At 41.9% G+C, this 17,165-nt stretch overlaps 1 protein-coding gene across 1 annotated transcript in view; it reads right to left on the bottom strand.

Annotated features, from left to right (window-relative positions):
* Positions 1-655, bottom strand: part of LOC145297779 (origin recognition complex subunit 2-like) — a 78,279-nt gene extending 77,624 nt beyond the window's left edge. Inside the window, exon 1 of the mRNA XM_080144034.1 lies at positions 463-655. Coding sequence (XP_080000160.1) covers positions 463-583 — 121 coding nt within the window. The 5' untranslated portion in view covers positions 584-655. The remainder of the gene's footprint in view (positions 1-462) is intronic.
* Positions 656-17,165: the final 16,510 nt, after the last annotated feature.

Below are 17,165 nucleotides of genomic sequence, written 5' to 3' on the forward strand. Positions count from 1 at the left end.
ACACGAAAATTATATCGAGTTTGGTAGAAAAATAACTTATCTTGCCTTTGATAACATTTATTTGTTATATATTTGTTTTTTGACAACTTTTTCGAATCTATGTGTACAGTAATTTAAACCCATATATACATATTAGTCGTCTTCCTTTTTAAAAGCATCTACATAACTATTAGAATGAATGAATGACGATGTTTTCTAACAATTCTCTACTTTCAATTAACAATTTAATAAATAAAAAAAAAAGGATATCGTAAAACTTGAATTTAACTTTGAAAATACTATTTTAAAAAATAGCGCGGTAACAAAAGTGCATAAGCACCGAATTTTCTATTTGAACATGGAAACCTTCACATCCAACTTTGGGATTTTTATGTCGAACTTGGGAGGGGGGATGGGCAACGTGTTGGGGAAATATCGAAGTTCGTAAAAGTAACGATTCTAATCCGACGGTGAAAAACTCACCTCTTTTTCTATCTTTGATGTGTAAAATGTGTTGGACGATCTCATCGTCGGGAACAAATCGGACCCGAACTTTCTTTTGGGATGATAAAACCATCTTCAGGTCTTCGTCGGTAATGGACATGTTTTTCTTTTCTTTTTAGCGCGGTTTTAAAATTGACGAACTCTCCTGATAAAAAAGGCTAGAAAAAACCAAAACGTTCTCTTCGTTCACAAAACCACGTGTTTATTTCCTGAGCTCAGGGTTGGCTTTTTTTAGGCCGAATTTGGCCTCTTTTTTTTTTTTCTAAGCAGTTTGGCCTTCGATAATTATATTTGACTTTTTTTTGATTTGGCTTCAATTTTGGTATATTTTTTTTTAATTCAAATTTACAAAAATATTTATTTAATAGTAATTATTAAAGAAAACGTAATTAATTTTTGAAGAGGTTTGGTCTTCAAATATTGTGTAGGCCTTTTTAAATTTGGGCTTTTTCTTCACTATTTTATAAATATATCTATTTGAAAATTATTACTGAAAACGTTACAGACAAATGTGTATTTCAGCGCATAAATTATTTGACAGACAAAAATTTATAAAAAATTATTTATTTTTATATAAAACACATTATTAGACCCTAAAGCTGAAATAAAACCGTAAAAATTTTCATTTTTATTATTTTTTTCAACACTTTATTCGATTAAATGTACGACAATCGAGACCGCCATCTTGTTTTGAAATTGTGGCCTTTCTAAGCCTTTTGGGGCCAAATTTGGCCTTTTTTAAGCTCTTGCGTGGAACCATGGGCGATGCAAGAGCGTAAAAAGGCCAAATTTGGCCTCAAAAAGGCCAATCTGACAATCCTTAAAAAGGCCAAATTTTCAAAACAAGATGGCGGCCTCGATTGTCGTACATTTAGCCTAATACAAATGTTGAAAAAAGTAATAAACATTATATTTTTTTCGTGTTTTATTTCAGCCTTAGGGTCTAATAATGTGTTTTGTATAAAATAAATAATTTTTATAAATTTTTGTCCGTCAAATAACTTACGCCGCTTAAATTCACATTTGCCACGTTACAAATAAGTTTTATTTTTTTTAATTATTTCATTTATCTGTTTTGTTTCTTTTTTTTACCCCAAACGAGACACAGTGTTACTAAGTCGTAAGGGGCTACTATTTGGAAATAGATTTGCAGGGATACTATACAGGGAGTTGAGCGGCAAATATCTATTCACGTTACCCTTGTTCGAACATGTTCTTTTCCTCACATACACACACCCACATGTACGCACGCACGCACGCACACGCACACATGCACGTATATATACATCCACGTACACACACATGTACGCTCACGCGCGCGCAAACATGCACACATTGGTGACGTCACTTCCTTTTAAGTGAAATCCAGACATGCACAGTCAGAATACTGACCCTGGTATAAAAGTCAATAACAACGTTCAACTTTGTTGCGTACCAGGATATAAAATACCCTAACTCGCTACAAGAAAAAATAATTACTCTTGACTAGCAACATTTACCACAATACCACATTCACTCTATGGAGTTAAACCTACTTAATCATTTCCCAGCGTTTTATTAAAAATATATACGTTTGTGATATGATGTGTGTGTGTGTGTGTGTGTGTGTGTGTGTGTGTGTGTGTGTGTGTGTGTGTGTGTGTGTGTGTGTGTGCGTGCTTGCGTTTGGGGGCGGGGGGCGAAGGCCAAGAACATCTATTACTGCATTATTACATTACTTTCACGATTTCACGAATTATTCATCCGCCATTATTTTGGAAGGAAATGTAACAAGACGGACTGCAATTACCGCCCCTGTTTACTCTCTTTAATCTTATGCCAATTTCGGAAAAGTAATTTCGATAAATTTTGAAAGCAGTTAAAAAAGATTTTTATTTAATCTACAAATTATGTATATGTGTTATGTTTATTTTTGCTTTCTGAATAAATTCTGTCTGCTAGAAATTGCTTGTGTGGTACCAGTTTTCAAGAATTTTGGTGAAAGAACCTGTTGCGGACCAGGATATAAAATACCCTAACTCGCTACAAGAAAAAATAATGAAACGAATTGAATGAATAAAACACAGAACTCAAATGCTGGAATAAAATAAACATGTCGTTTATTTTCTGTTGAGAAATGATGGTCTTCGTGTACACGTGTTCATTCAGCCGTTGACGACTACGCGCGTGGAAGGAATAGAGAAATGTGAAGTGGCAAGCCGGCTGTAGAAAGAAAGGGTTAAACTCAGTAGAAAGTTGTGCACATGTCTGTGTCGATGGGCCAAAGCGAAGGGTAGATAGAGAGAGTAAGTCAATCCAGTTCATGGAGAGGGAAAGCGTATTAAGTGTGCTTGCGCTTGCCCCACATTACAGTAGCAGGGAAAGTGACGTTAGAACATGCGGTCAGTTCGTCGACTAAGCAGGTCGAACGCTGGTCCAGACGCAAAATGGGGGAGTTGACAGGTTTTGTTGACTTTTATACTGGGGTCAGTGTTCTGATTGCGCATGTCTGGCTTTCACTTTGAAGGAAGTGACGTTTCGCATGTGTGTGTACTTATGCGCATATGTGTGCGTATATGTGTGTATGTTAGCGTGTGTGTGTGTGTGCGCATGAATGTGAGTGTATATGAGGCTGTGTATATGCGTGCGTGTGTGTGTGCGTATGTGCGTGTGTATATGTAAGGGAAAACATGTTCGAACAACTTCCTCTTTCTTCCCTTTTGACTTGGTTCGTCCACCAGACAAGTTTGCGTCCACAGCTTGTGGCCTGAAGACACTTTCACGTGGCCGACTGCTACCATGTATGCGTGGCTTTACTGAGGTCAACCCCCTCTCTCTTTCTTTTTCTACATGCTGGACTGTCATTTCTCTTTTTCCACGCGCGTAGTCGTCAACGACTGAACTAAACACATGTTCCACCTAAACCATTTATTTTATTCAGCAATTGAGTTTTGTTTCCTTCCTTCCATTCATTTCATTATTTTCTTTTGTAGCGAGTTAGGATTATTATATCCTGGTCCGCAATACCCTTAAACTTATGCATGTCGGTAGAGTCAGGGAAGTAGGGGCCTGGAAGGAAATTTCAAAGTCTAGCAGTTAAAGGGAAGAAACTATTAGAGTAGAAGGCTTTCTGGCATCTAGGGATCTCTACAGTGTAGGGGTGGGATTTTGGCTTATTGGGTTTGTCAGGGACACTAGTGCTTTGAGTTCGTCTGAGCACTTTTCATTAAAGTACTTGTAAATACAGGGATGTCACATTTCAGCGATAGGACAGAGGTTGCAGTTTATCTTGTGGGGGTCGCCTGGCCTTTTTTTGGGAACTGACTTCCTCCACAAATAATAAAAATAAAAATAAGAAATCTTATGTGCAACACAAACGGAGGTTTATTTCTGGAATAGAAATAACAAACAATAACAAGTTAAAACATAGTTCTCAATATTTCAGAGTTCCTTTTTTTGAGTGCATATGAAAGATGGAGAGTCTCTTTTTTTGTGTTCTTTGAATGTTCAAATATGTAACATAGACAATATTAATGTTCGTCTGTTAAAAGAGAGTATTAATGCGCGGAGCAGTGGAAATGAAATAATTGATGTTTGCACATGTGGTAAGTCCATATGAGAAAGCGTTGAATGAGTCGGAAGAGTTTAAAGAGACGAAAGAATGCTCGAAAGGCTAAGAGACTAAAGATTTTGTGTTTGTGCATGTTTATATTCGATTTGATCGGCTCCAAACGAGCTCTAGAAAATCAGTTTTAAAATGTGTCCTAGGAGGAATTCCATTGGACGAAAGACATCACATGGGGTGCTTTCAACTACGTACGCACCTTTGGTATATAAAGGTCACGCCGGAATTTGCGTGGGTGTCATTTTTCATTTTTTTAACGCGCCGAAACAATCAATTGCACTGCGCGCCTAAATTGTATTTAACGATTTTAAATTTGAATATTAAACTGTGCCAACTGGCACAATCTCAATTCTCAAAGAAATAGTTTTATTTTTAATTTCTTTACAATTACCTATAAATGTTTAGCAGTATTTCTTTTTCTTATTTTTATTTCATTTTTAAACATTTTTCCGACATCTTTGTAGATACTGCATTCTTATGAAATTATTGGTACTTGTTTTTTTTTTTTTGTTTTTTTAGACAATTTGCAATTATAATAAGAAGGGATTATTATATCTCTGAACTCCATCCTAATTCACTAAAAACGAAAAATGTGATTGTCTAATTTTTAAGCAATTACATGTAAACAGCCTAAAAAAAAACTTTGTGGTAAAAATAAAATAAAACGACAAAAAATCAATTTCGCATATTAATGTTGCATAAAATGATCCCGTTTTTTGGACTAGACGGTGTTTTAATAACGTGTAACAAATTTTGTTGTTTTGAATGTAAAAATTTAATTAATCTTATTTAGTTAACCTCCCTATAAATTTAGTTAATTTCCCTAAAGATTTAATTAACCTAATTTAGTTAACCTCCCTATAAATTTAGTTAACTTACCTTAAAATTTAGTTAACATAATTTAGTTAACCTCCCTATAAATTTTGATAACTTTGTAAATAGTTGCTGTTATCTCATATGAATAAGACACAACACAAATACTAACTTGAATGATTATTTTATTTTTAAGTTAACACTGCGAAGCATTGGTAAGATACATTATGTAGCAGTTTTTATAAACGCGTGCGTACTGGACTTAGTCGCATGAACTCTCTGACTGTAGTAGTTAAAAAGGACACCCACACCTACCCTCGTCTCTCTGGACGATAGCAGGCGGTGGGAGACGAGTCAGCAAGCAGGACCACCCGGCGAGAGGAAGGCCAAAGAATCAGAATTGTCTCTTTTTCACTGTAGGGAAAGGAAGGTTTAATATAATGCAAAAGGGAATGGTAGTATTAATTTTGCTTTTGTGGCCTAAATCTTTGGTCAGTACAACTTCCCTAAAAATGTAATTAACCTAATTTAGTTAACCTCCCTATAAATTTAGTTAACTTTCCTAAAAATTTGATTAACCTAATTTAGTTAGCCTCCCTATAAATTTTTATAACTTCCTTAAAAAATTAGAATGGCCGGAAATGAGGATCATTCTACATTCAGTTAATAAATGCAACTAATCATACTCCCCACCTCCACTCTAAATTCTAAAGATTGTTTTTTTGTTTATTGTGTTCATGTATAATCTCATAGAAAAAGTATCTCATGCTTTTAGTGGGTTGCTTTAAATTGTAGCGGAAAAGAAGTTTCAGTGAAATTAAATCTCTTTGCCTCAAACAAAATAATAAAAAAAAAAAAGGAATAAAACAAAATGACACGTCCTTCTCATTTAAAATGCAACGCATTTATTTTTCATCAAAAATAACAAGATGAACAAGCAAAGTCCGATCGGTAAAAGTTATTGAGAAATCATTATGATTAGAATGTTAGATGAAAGTCCTTTGTTGAATTAATAAGATTAAAAGGTGAAAGTCTTGTGTGAAAATAATGTCCTTATTTCAAGGTTTGTGTTTTAATTGGCGAAGTTCGCCTTATTTAAAAGTTTCTATGAGGGAAGTAATCCGTTGTTATTAATTCTTATAGAAAATGTATGGAATGGGTGCATGTGTGCATAAGTGTGATTTTCGAGTGTCTGTCCGCATGGCGTGTGTAATTGTGGTTTTGAAATCTTTGGAAGTGACGATGTTATGAAAACGAGAGGCATGTTCTCGTGTGATGTCGAAGCAAGAAGAAGGGAAAAAAGAAAGGAAGAAAGAATGTTTGATGTGTTTTTATACTTTTTGGACAAAGCAAGATTGCTACTTCTGATATTTTGGTTTTTGGAAAAGCGTTAAAAAGACAATCTTCTAAATTTTCTCATTGGTCGCTTGTGTCACATGATACTGTCTTCAACTACGTCCGACAGAAATTTGTCCATTTTACTTTTGTTGTTGTGAGAAAAGCGTGTGGGCGTATTTGAAATTATGTCGTTGCTGGAAGAACTTATTTTTGTGCAAATTGCGCGGGGGGGGGGGATTGAAATGAATTAATGCTCGTTTATTCGCGAGTGTGTGTGTGTGTGTGTGTGTGTGTGTGTGTGTGCGCGCGTGTGTGTGTGCGTATGTGTGTGTGTGTGCGTGTGCGCATGCGTGCGTGTGTGTGTGTGCGTGTATGTGTGGGTGCGTGTGTGTGTGTGTGTGTGCGTGCGTGTATGTGTGTGTGCGTGTGTGTGTGTATGTGTGTGTGCGTGCGTGTATGTGTGTGTATGTGTGTGTGTGTGTGTGTGTGTGTGAGAGAGAGTGACAGCACAAAATGTAGATATGATTGCTTTTTTTTAATTTGACAAAGTTCTAAATTATTTATTTGATAAAGTCATTGTGATATTTTCATCTATATTTTTAACTCGTGCCGAAACCGAAAGAGTACAAAAAAACATTATTTCAGAGACCAGACAACGAGCAAAGTCAGAGCAGTGCCAGCAAAATAAAAAGTGAAACTTGTCCCCACATTATAAATCTTATAATAATAACGATGAACTCTCTGATACATAGGACACATAGAAGTTTAACATTTTAAAAGATTTAATAAAGTGAACTGTAGAATATTTACTTCTTTTTTATCATAGCTTTTTCACTCCAAACAAGGCACAATGCCACTTTGATATAAGGGGCTGCTATCTGGGACACAATTTGTAGGGGTACTATGTAGGGAGTTGAGCAGCAAGATGTTTGTTTACTTTACACTTGAATTTCTGCATGTCAGTACAGTTCATTATTTTCTTTTGTAGCGAGTTAGGATTATTATATCCTGGTCCGCAATACCCTTAAACTTCTGCATGTCGGTAGAGTCAGGGAAGTAGGAGCCTGGAAGGAAATTCCAAATTCTAGCAGTTCTAGGGAAGAAACTATTAGAGTAGAAGGCTTTCTGGCATCTAGGGATCTCAACTGTGTAGGGGTGGGATTTTGCTGCTTGTCGGGTTTGTCAGGCGTATTCACATCAAGGAGGCACAAGAGCTTGTAGTTTGTCAGAGCATCCACCATTAAAATACTTGTAAAACGGGCGGAGGGATACAACATTTCATCGATGGGACAACGGTTGAAGCTTATCTGATATTGCGGGACCTGTTAGGCTGGCAACTCTGTTTTGAACCCTGTCTAGGAGTGAGAGACTAGTAACAGATGCACCGGCCCCAATTTTTTTTTTTTTTTTTTTTTTTTTTTTACAAGGAGGTCGCCACTTATCAAGGCACGGAAGCCACTCAGGGATAAGGGTTATTGCATGTACAGTACGTTGTACGTTAGTGTTGAGATTTCATAAAGTGTCTACTTAAGGGGGCGGTTCATCAGGAATTTGTTTACGTTGGATTTGAAGACATCCAAGTTGTAGTCAGGTGGGAAACAGGCAGATGGAACAGAGTTCCACTGGCGTGCTGTTCTAAGAAAGAAGCTGTGTTCATGGAATCTACATTTTGATTTAAGCACAGATAGAGAGTGGGGAAAATTTTTGACAATGGCTTCAGCTAGACGGGTGTTTTTCGTGAAAGATTGGCGAGGGGGACCAGAGATTGGAGCTCAGACGAGCACTTGTCATGGAAATAACGGTAAAATAAAGACAGGTTCGCAACGTCTCTTCTGTGGGAGAGAGGTTGCAGGGAAGAGAAAAGGGCATCCCCCACTAAGCCACAAAATCTATTTTGTACTCTGTCAAGGCAGGATATGCTATTCTTAGCAGCTCCTGCCCAGATATGGCAGCAGTATTCCATCCTTGGACGTACTTGGCTTTTATATAGATAGAGAATTCTATCAGTAGTGAGATATCTTCTGGAGTGGTAGAAGGATCCCACCATCTTTCCAGCGACCCTGGCAACAGACTTGATGTACGTGTTCCATTTTATATCAGGAGTAAAGGTCAAGAGGCGAGAGCCATCCATTACAATTGATGCCAGATAATGGGGATCAGAGCGTTGATGGTGTAAAGATAGGAGCTTGGTTTTAGATGCATTAAAGGTAACCAGCCACGTCTTCCCCCACTGAACTACACGCTCGAGATCAGAGGAGAGAGAATCAGAGAGAACTTTGTCATTTACAGCCTTTGATGTGTTGCCATAGATGGTCGTGTCATCAGCATAGATGTCAACGAATGATTTAAGTATGTGTTTAGGGAGATCATTGATGTAGATCAGGAAGAGAGTTGGGCCCAGGATGGACCCCTGAGGGACTCCAGCATTAATACTGCAAGCCTCTGATTTTTGTCCATCGACCACTACTCTTATGAGCCTATTAGAAAGAAATGATTTAATGATTGAGAAAACATTTCCAGTTATACCGTAGCTGGAAATCTTGTGAAGTAGGCCTTTATGCCATACCTTGTCGAAGGCCTTTGATATGTCGAGAGCAATTGCCCTAGAAAGGTAGCCTTTGTCAAGAGATTCGCTAATCCTATGAGATATAACCGTTAGTACATCTGTGGTAGATCTTGCAGAACGGAAACCATATTGCATGTCACTAAGAAGGTTATTTCTGCTGAGGTGGTTGACTATTTCTCTATTTAGTATGGATTCCAGCAACTTACTCATGACGCACAGGAGACTTATAGGTCTGTAGTGAGAGGGAGAGGACTTGAACACCTGAATTCTTAAATACAGGGCATACTGATGAGGTTTTACAGGGTGTTGGAAAGCACTTCTCCTTAAGGCAACGCTTAAACAGTTTTGTAAGTATGGGAGCAAGTTCAGGTTGAAGCTTTTTTAGCACTATAATTGGGATGCCGTCAGGGCCAGTTGCTTTACTGGAATCAAGGTTCTTGATTAGCTTGGCGACCTCACGCACAGATATTTGTATGTTACCTAGCGTGTTTTGTGTTATAGGCAACATAGGGAAAATGTGGCAACAATACTCCATGCATGGGCGAATTGTGGCCTTGTAGAGGTACAGAAAAAAAAATTCCATTAAACTTTGAGGGACTATATTAAATTTGGGGGATAGGATTTCTAACGTGTAGTTCTGTAGCTCATAGTCTTGTGTTATAAATATTAATAGTTTTTGTTTCATTTTTATTAAGAAAATAATTTAAAAGAATTATTTTTAGAATTGGAAATAATGCTACAATTTTTCCAATTCCCATTCCCTCAAATGTTCTAATTTTCTGATTCCCAATTCTGATTAATTATCCCAACACTAGTGTGAAAAAAAAACAAAACAAAACAATAAAAAACAGTAATTGTTTTAGAAATCGATTTATTACCGATCGTCTCAATTAGGGTAACTAAATTTTCCATGTTTGATCTGTTTCATGTTTGAGTTCATGAAAATCTCTGTGGTTATTGCTGTTCAAAAGGCTTCCCAGGCTTTGCCTCTTCCTTTCTGCACCCTCACATAAAAATGGGTACTCAATGCAGAATACAGAGCATGCTGAAATAATAATGTTATTATTTAGAAACCCATTCTTAACATGGGGAAGCGAGTTTGATTTTTTTTAACTATTCTGTACTTTCACCTAACAATTTAATAAACTCAATATACCTTCAAAATTGAATTTAATTTGAAAATCCTATCTAAAAAGAAATAGCATAGTCCATATTCTGCATAAGTACTGAAGAAATATTAATCACCCCCCCCCAATCCCCCGCCCACTTTTGGGTAGGTGTATTTTCAACATTAAATTGGCCTTGTGTCTAACTTTGCTGTAGTGGGAGGAAAGTAAACCAACTTAGATCACTTTTAGGTGGACATAAAAATGCAGTATCTGTTCTGCCACAGTTAGCCCATCTTCCCAGGCATTACCTACTTGTTTCTCAGAAGGATAGGCTTACTGCGTGTCATTTGAAGTGCCCTTATTTTTAAATGCTGATAAGATTATACAGGTATTTCTGTTCCTAACTAAATTACATAATGTACTTGCAATAACCCTTATCCCTGAGTGGCTTCCGGGCCTTGATAAGTGGTGATCACTGTGTAAAAAAAAAAAAAAAAATTGCGCTTTTCTACTGGAAAGTGATTCAGTCTCTCACATCCACCTGCTTCATCCACCTGCAGCTTCTAACTAATTCCTGCAGCTTCAAGTGCACTACTTCTGTTTCCAGCTCCAGCTTCTGAACACTCCTGCAGTTTCAGCTCCACTTCACTCCTGCAGCTCCACTTCTGGCTCACTCCTGCAGCTTCTTGCTGCTGCAACTCCTTCCTCATGCTGCAGCAACTTTTAGCTTCTTCCAGCTCCACCTGCCCCAGCAGCTCCACCTCCTTCCTGCACCAGCAGTTTCTTTCCTAGCTTCTGCCAGCAGTTCCTCTCTATAGCCTCTGGTTCATTGTTATTTCTGTTCCTAACCAAATTGCCTTTTTCAGGGCAGCTCTCAAACTACGAGAAAGCACTTCAATCTTTCACATCTTGTTTCCTGCTTCATCCACCTGACTTCAGTTCTCACTCTGACTCCTGCAGCTTCCAGCTCATTCCCACAACTTTCAGTACACTACTTCTGTTTCCAGCTCCTGTACACTCTTGCAGTTTAAGCTCCACCTCACTCCTGCAGCTCCATGTCTTCCAGCTCACTCCTGCAGCTCCATGTCTTCCAGCTCACTCCTGCAGCTCCATGTCTTCCAGCTCACTCCTGCAGCTCCATGTCTTCCAGCTCACTCCTGCAGCTCCATGTCTTCCAGCTCACTCCTGCAGCTCCATGTCTTCCAGCTCACTCCTGCAGCTCCATGTCTTCCAGCTCACTCCTGCAGCTCCATGTCTTCCAGCTCACTCCTGCAGCTCCATGTCTTCCAGCTCACTCCTGCAGCTCCATGTCTTCCAGCTCACTCCTGCAGCTCCATGTCTTCCAGCTCACTCCTGCAGCTCCATGTCTTCCAGCTCACTCCTGCAGCTCCATGTCTTCCACCTCACTCCTGCAGCTCCATGTCTTCCAGCTCACTCCTGCAGCTCCATGTCTTCCAGCTCACTCCTGCAGCTCCATGTCTTCCACCTCACTCCTGCAGCTCCATGTCTTCCAGCTCACTCCTGCAGCTCCATGTCTTCCAGCTCACTCCTGCAGCTCCATGTCTTCCAGCTCACTCCTGCAGCTCCATGTCTTCCACCTCACTCCTGCAGCTCCATGTCTTCCAGCTCACTCCTGCAGCTCCATGTCTTCCACCTCACTCCTGCAGCTCCATGTCTTCCAGCTCACTCCTGCAGCTCCATGTCTTCCAGCTCACTCCTGCAGCTCCATGTCTTCCAGCTCACTCCTGCAGCTCCATGTCTTCCACCTCACTCCTGCAGCTCCATGTCTTCCACCTCACTCCTGCAGCTCCATGTCTTCCAGCTCACTCCTGCAGCTCCATGTCTTCCAGCTCACTCCTGCAGCTCCATGTCTTCCAGCTCACTCCTGCAGCTCCATGTCTTCCACCTCACTCCTGCAGCTCCATGTCTTCCACCTCACTCCTGCAGCTCCATGTCTTCCAGCTCACTCCTGCAGCTCCATGTCTTCCAGCTCACTCCTGCAGCTCCATGTCTTCCAGCTCACTCCTGCAGCTCCATGTCTTCCAGCTCACTCCTGCAGCTCCATGTCTTCCAGCTCACTCCTGCAGCTCCATGTCTTCCAGCTCACTCCTGCAGCTCCATGTCTTCCAGCTCACTCCTGCAGCTCCATGTCTTCCAGCTCACTCCTGCAGCTCCATGTCTTCCACCTCACTCCTGCAGCTCCATGTCTTCCACCTCACTCCTGCAGCTCCATGTCTTCCAGCTCACTCCTGCAGCTCCATGTCTTCCAGCTCACTCCTGCAGCTCCATGTCTTCCACCTCACTCCTGCAGCTCCATGTCTTCCACCTCACTCCTGCAGCTCCATGTCTTCCAGCTCACTCCTGCAGCTCCATGTCTTCCAGCTCACTCCTGCAGCTCCATGTCTTCCACCTCACTCCTGCAGCTCCATGTCTTCCAGCTCACTCCTGCAGCTCCATGTCTTCCACCTCACTCCTGCAGCTCCATGTCTTCCACCTCACTCCTGCAGCTCCATGTCTTCCAGCTCACTCCTGCAGCTCCATGTCTTCCAGCTCACTCCTGCAGCTCCATGTCTTCCACCTCACTCCTGCAGCTCCATGTCTTCCAGCTCACTCCTGCAGCTCCATGTCTTCCACCTCACTCCTGCAGCTCCATGTCTTCCACCTCACTCCTGCAGCTCCATGTCTTCCAGCTCACTCCTGCAGCTCCATGTCTTCCAGCTCACTCCTGCAGCTCCATGTCTTCCAGCTCACTCCTGCAGCTCCATGTCTTCCAGCTCACTCCTGCAGCTCCATGTCTTCCAGCTCACTCCTGCAGCTCCATGTCTTCCAGCTCACTCCTGCAGCTCCATGTCTTCCAGCTCACTCCTGCAGCTCCATGTCTTCCAGCTCACTCCTGCAGCTCCATGTCTTCCACCTCACTCCTGCAGCTCCATGTCTTCCAGCTCACTCCTGCAGCTCCATGTCTTCCAGCTCACTCCTGCAGCTCCATGTCTTCCACCTCACTCCTGCAGCTCCATGTCTTCCACCTCACTCCTGCAGCTCCATGTCTTCCAGCTCACTCCTGCAGCTCCATGTCTTCCAGCTCACTCCTGCAGCTCCATGTCTTCCAGCTCACTCCTGCAGCTCCATGTCTTCCAGCTCACTCCTGCAGCTCCATGTCTTCCAGCTCACTCCTGCAGCTCCATGTCTTCCAGCTCACTCCTGCAGCTCCATGTCTTCCAGCTCACTCCTGCAGCTCCATGTCTTCCAGCTCACTCCTGCAGCTCCATGTCTTCCACCTCACTCCTGCAGCTCCATGTCTTCCAGCTCACTCCTGCAGCTCCATGTCTTCCAGCTCACTCCTGCAGCTCCATGTCTTCCAGCTCACTCCTGCAGCTCCATGTCTTCCACCTCACTCCTGCAGCTCCATGTCTTCCACCTCACTCCTGCAGCTCCATGTCTTCCAGCTCACTCCTGCAGCTCCATGTCTTCCACCTCACTCCTGCAGCTCCATGTCTTCCAGCTCACTCCTGCAGCTCCATGTCTTCCAGCTCACTCCTGCAGCTCCATGTCTTCCAGCTCACTCCTGCAGCTCCATGTCTTCCAGCTCACTCCTGCAGCTCCATGTCTTCCAGCTCACTCCTGCAGCTCCATGTCTTCCAGCTCACTCCTGCAGCTCCATGTCTTCCAGCTCACTCCTGCAGCTCCATGTCTTCCAGCTCACTCCTGCAGCTCCATGTCTTCCAGCTCACTCCTGCAGCTCCATGTCTTCCACCTCACTCCTGCAGCTCCATGTCTTCCAGCTCACTCCTGCAGCTCCATGTCTTCCAGCTCACTCCTGCAGCTCCATGTCTTCCACCTCACTCCTGCAGCTCCATGTCTTCCAGCTCACTCCTGCAGCTCCATGTCTTCCAGCTCACTCCTGCAGCTCCATGTCTTCCAGCTCACTCCTGCAGCTCCATGTCTTCCACCTCACTCCTGCAGCTCCATGTCTTCCAGCTCACTCCTGCAGCTCCATGTCTTCCAGCTCACTCCTGCAGCTCCATGTCTTCCAGCTCACTCCTGCAGCTCCATGTCTTCCAGCTCACTCCTGCAGCTCCATGTCTTCCAGCTCACTCCTGCAGCTCCATGTCTTCCAGCTCACTCCTGCAGCTCCATGTCTTCCAGCTCACTCCTGCAGCTCCATGTCTTCCAGCTCACTCCTGCAGCTCCATGTCTTCCAGCTCACTCCTGCAGCTCCATGTCTTCCAGCTCACTCCTGCAGCTCCATGTCTTCCAGCTCACTCCTGCAGCTCCATGTCTTCCAGCTCACTCCTGCAGCTCCATGTCTTCCAGCTCACTCCTGCAGCTCCATGTCTTCCAGCTCACTCCTGCAGCTCCATGTCTTCCAGCTCACTCCTGCAGCTCCATGTCTTCCAGCTCACTCCTGCAGCTCCATGTCTTCCAGCTCACTCCTGCAGCTCCATGTCTTCCAGCTCACTCCTGCAGCTCCATGTCTTCCAGCTCACTCCTGCAGCTCCATGTCTTCCAGCTCACTCCTGCAGCTCCATGTCTTCCAGCTCACTCCTGCAGCTCCATGTCTTCCACCTCACTCCTGCAGCTCCATGTCTTCCAGCTCACTCCTGCAGCTCCATGTCTTCCACCTCACTCCTGCAGCTCCATGTCTTCCAGCTAATTCCTGCAACTTACTGCTGCTTTGACTCCAGTACCTCCTGCTGCAGCAACTTCCAGCGATTTCTTCCAGCTGTACATGCTCCAGTGGCTTTACCTCCTTCCTGCACCAGCAGTTTCTTACCTAGCTTCTGCCAGCAACTCGTGTCTATAGCCTCCGGTTCCTTGTTCCAGTGCCAGTCGATGTCTGCCTCTGGGATGCAGCTTACTCACTTCCATTCCTACAACCTCAGTTCTTGTCGATCAATCCCTTGGCTACATCCTCACGGACTGGACCTACCTGAGGCATCTCATCACACCTCAGGGACGTCCATGTCAATCTCCTTATTACATCATTCTATTCTGTCCAGGATTCAGTTTCCACATCTCAAACCTTTCTAACTAATTAACTGAATGCATTCCAGTTCATCCAGTCTTTACTGCTACCCAAGTTTTCCTGTTCATCAACCTTCCTGCTTTCAGAATCTTCATTGATAGATTTCCTTTTTTTTGCTTTTTTTTTTTTGCTTTTTTGCATAGGAGTTACCATTTATCAAGGGAGGCCACTCGAAGATAAGTGTTAATGAGTGCACATAGTCAATGGGATAATATTGTAGTAATCGTTAGTAGTGGAAATTTGATAAATTGGATTACTTAAGGGGACGGTTCAACAAAGATTTATTTACATTGGACTTGAAGACAACCAAATTGTTGTCAACTGGAAAGCAGGCAAATGGAAGAGAGTTCTACAGGCGTGAAGTTCTAAGAAAGAAGCTTTGTTCATGGAATCTAGATTTAGATTTAGGCACAGATAAAGAGTGGGGGAAACTAGTGATAGCGGTTTCAGCTAGACGAGTATTTTTCATGAAAGTCATAGATTGGAGCTCAGACGAGCACCTGCCATGAAAATAATGATAAAATAGAGACAAGCTTGCAACGTCTCTTCTGAGAAAGAGGTTGTAGGGAAGAAAGAAGGGCACTCCCCACTAGGCTACAAAGTCTATTTTGAACTTCTTCAAGGCAGGATAAGATCTTTCCAGCAGCTCCTGCCTAAATGTGGCAACAGTAGTCTATCCTTGGACGTACCTGACTTTTATATGGGTAGAGAATTACATCAGCAGTGAGATATCTACTGGAGCAGTAGAAGGATCCCACCATTTTTCCAATGACCTTGATTTAATGTATGTGTTCCATTTCAGATCAGGAGTAAATAGCAAGCCCAGAAGCTTGTCAAAACATAGAGCCTCCCCAAGACGAGAGCCATTCATTTCGATTGATGCCAGATGGGGATCAGAGCGTTGAGGATATAAAGATAGAAGCTTGATTTTTGATGCATTAAAAGTAATCAGCCACCTCTTTCCCCACATGCTCAAGATCAGAGGGGGAGAATCAGAGAGAACTTGGCCTTTGATGTGTTGCCATAGATGGTAGTGTCGTCAGCATAAATGAATGATCTTAGGATGTGATTTGGAAGATCATTGGAAAAGAGTTGACCCAGGATGGACCCTGAGGGACTTTCTATAGTTCCTCTACATTTTCTTCATGTATTTATGGCGAAATAAAAATGTTTTTTTTTCAACTGTTCCTCTGTGTTTGTCCTCTATTCTTTTCCACTTATCCTATTTTGTCTGTGGCTACTTTTTTAGTTCCACAACCGATTGGTACCTCAAACTATCAGCCTGCTACAACAGAGGCATGGCCACTCTTTATAATATCAATCTGTAGGAAAATGTATTTTTGCAGTAGAAAAGAGTTAGTTATCCCCACCCTCATAAAAAAACATGATCTCCAAAAGATCAAGATTGTCAAGATTCTTCTTCTTATTATTATTATTATTATTATCATTATTATTATTTCCTCTTCTTCTTCTTCTTTTTTTCCTCTTCTTCTTCTTCTTCTTCATATTATTATTATTGTTGTTGTTGTTGTTATTATTATTATTATTAAATTCATTATATTTCCTTAAAATGCTACTTGGTCTGGAAGAGGATGATCATTTTACATTTAATTAAGATGTGAATAAAAACTCATACTCTAAAGTTTAAAATATTGGCTTTTATTTCTTTTATTTTTTGTTGCAGCCAACGTTTTCAAGCTGTTTACTTGTAATCGCCTAAAAAAAGTATAATCTGATTGTTGGTCCTGAATAAGCATATAGTGCATTGCTCCAATAATATCGCCATTTTTGTAAAAAGAACCTTAACAGAAACTGCCAAAAAACAGAAAAGGCCATGTAGGGATTTTTATTTTCGGCCCCCGAAATCAACAAAGATTAGACCATTCCTGTAATGACCTGGTCCCTCTTGATTGCGGTGTGATGCTGCTTCTGTGCAGTTCTAGGTGGTCCACCCTCCCAGGCTTTTGGCTTCTCTTTTTAAGAAGTGCTATTTATTGCTAATCGCCTGAAGCGCCTTACTGGGGAATGCCGAAGGGCTGCCCGAGCACTTTTTGCAGCTCAGAGTACCGCCTCTTGGGGGGGGGGCGCTGACTTCCCAATCCCACTTTCTGACACTGGTATCACAGATCATGCAGTGGGAGAAAACTAAATACCCTTAACAGAAACTGCCAAGGACGATAACTCAAACAAGAGTTATCGTCCTTGATCATTTCTGTGAAAGAACGT

Source organism: Euprymna scolopes, chromosome 18 (assembly GCF_053919585.1).
Source record: "Euprymna scolopes isolate OS-2025 chromosome 18, ASM5391958v1, whole genome shotgun sequence".
Taxonomy (NCBI): domain Eukaryota; kingdom Metazoa; phylum Mollusca; class Cephalopoda; order Sepiida; family Sepiolidae; genus Euprymna; species Euprymna scolopes.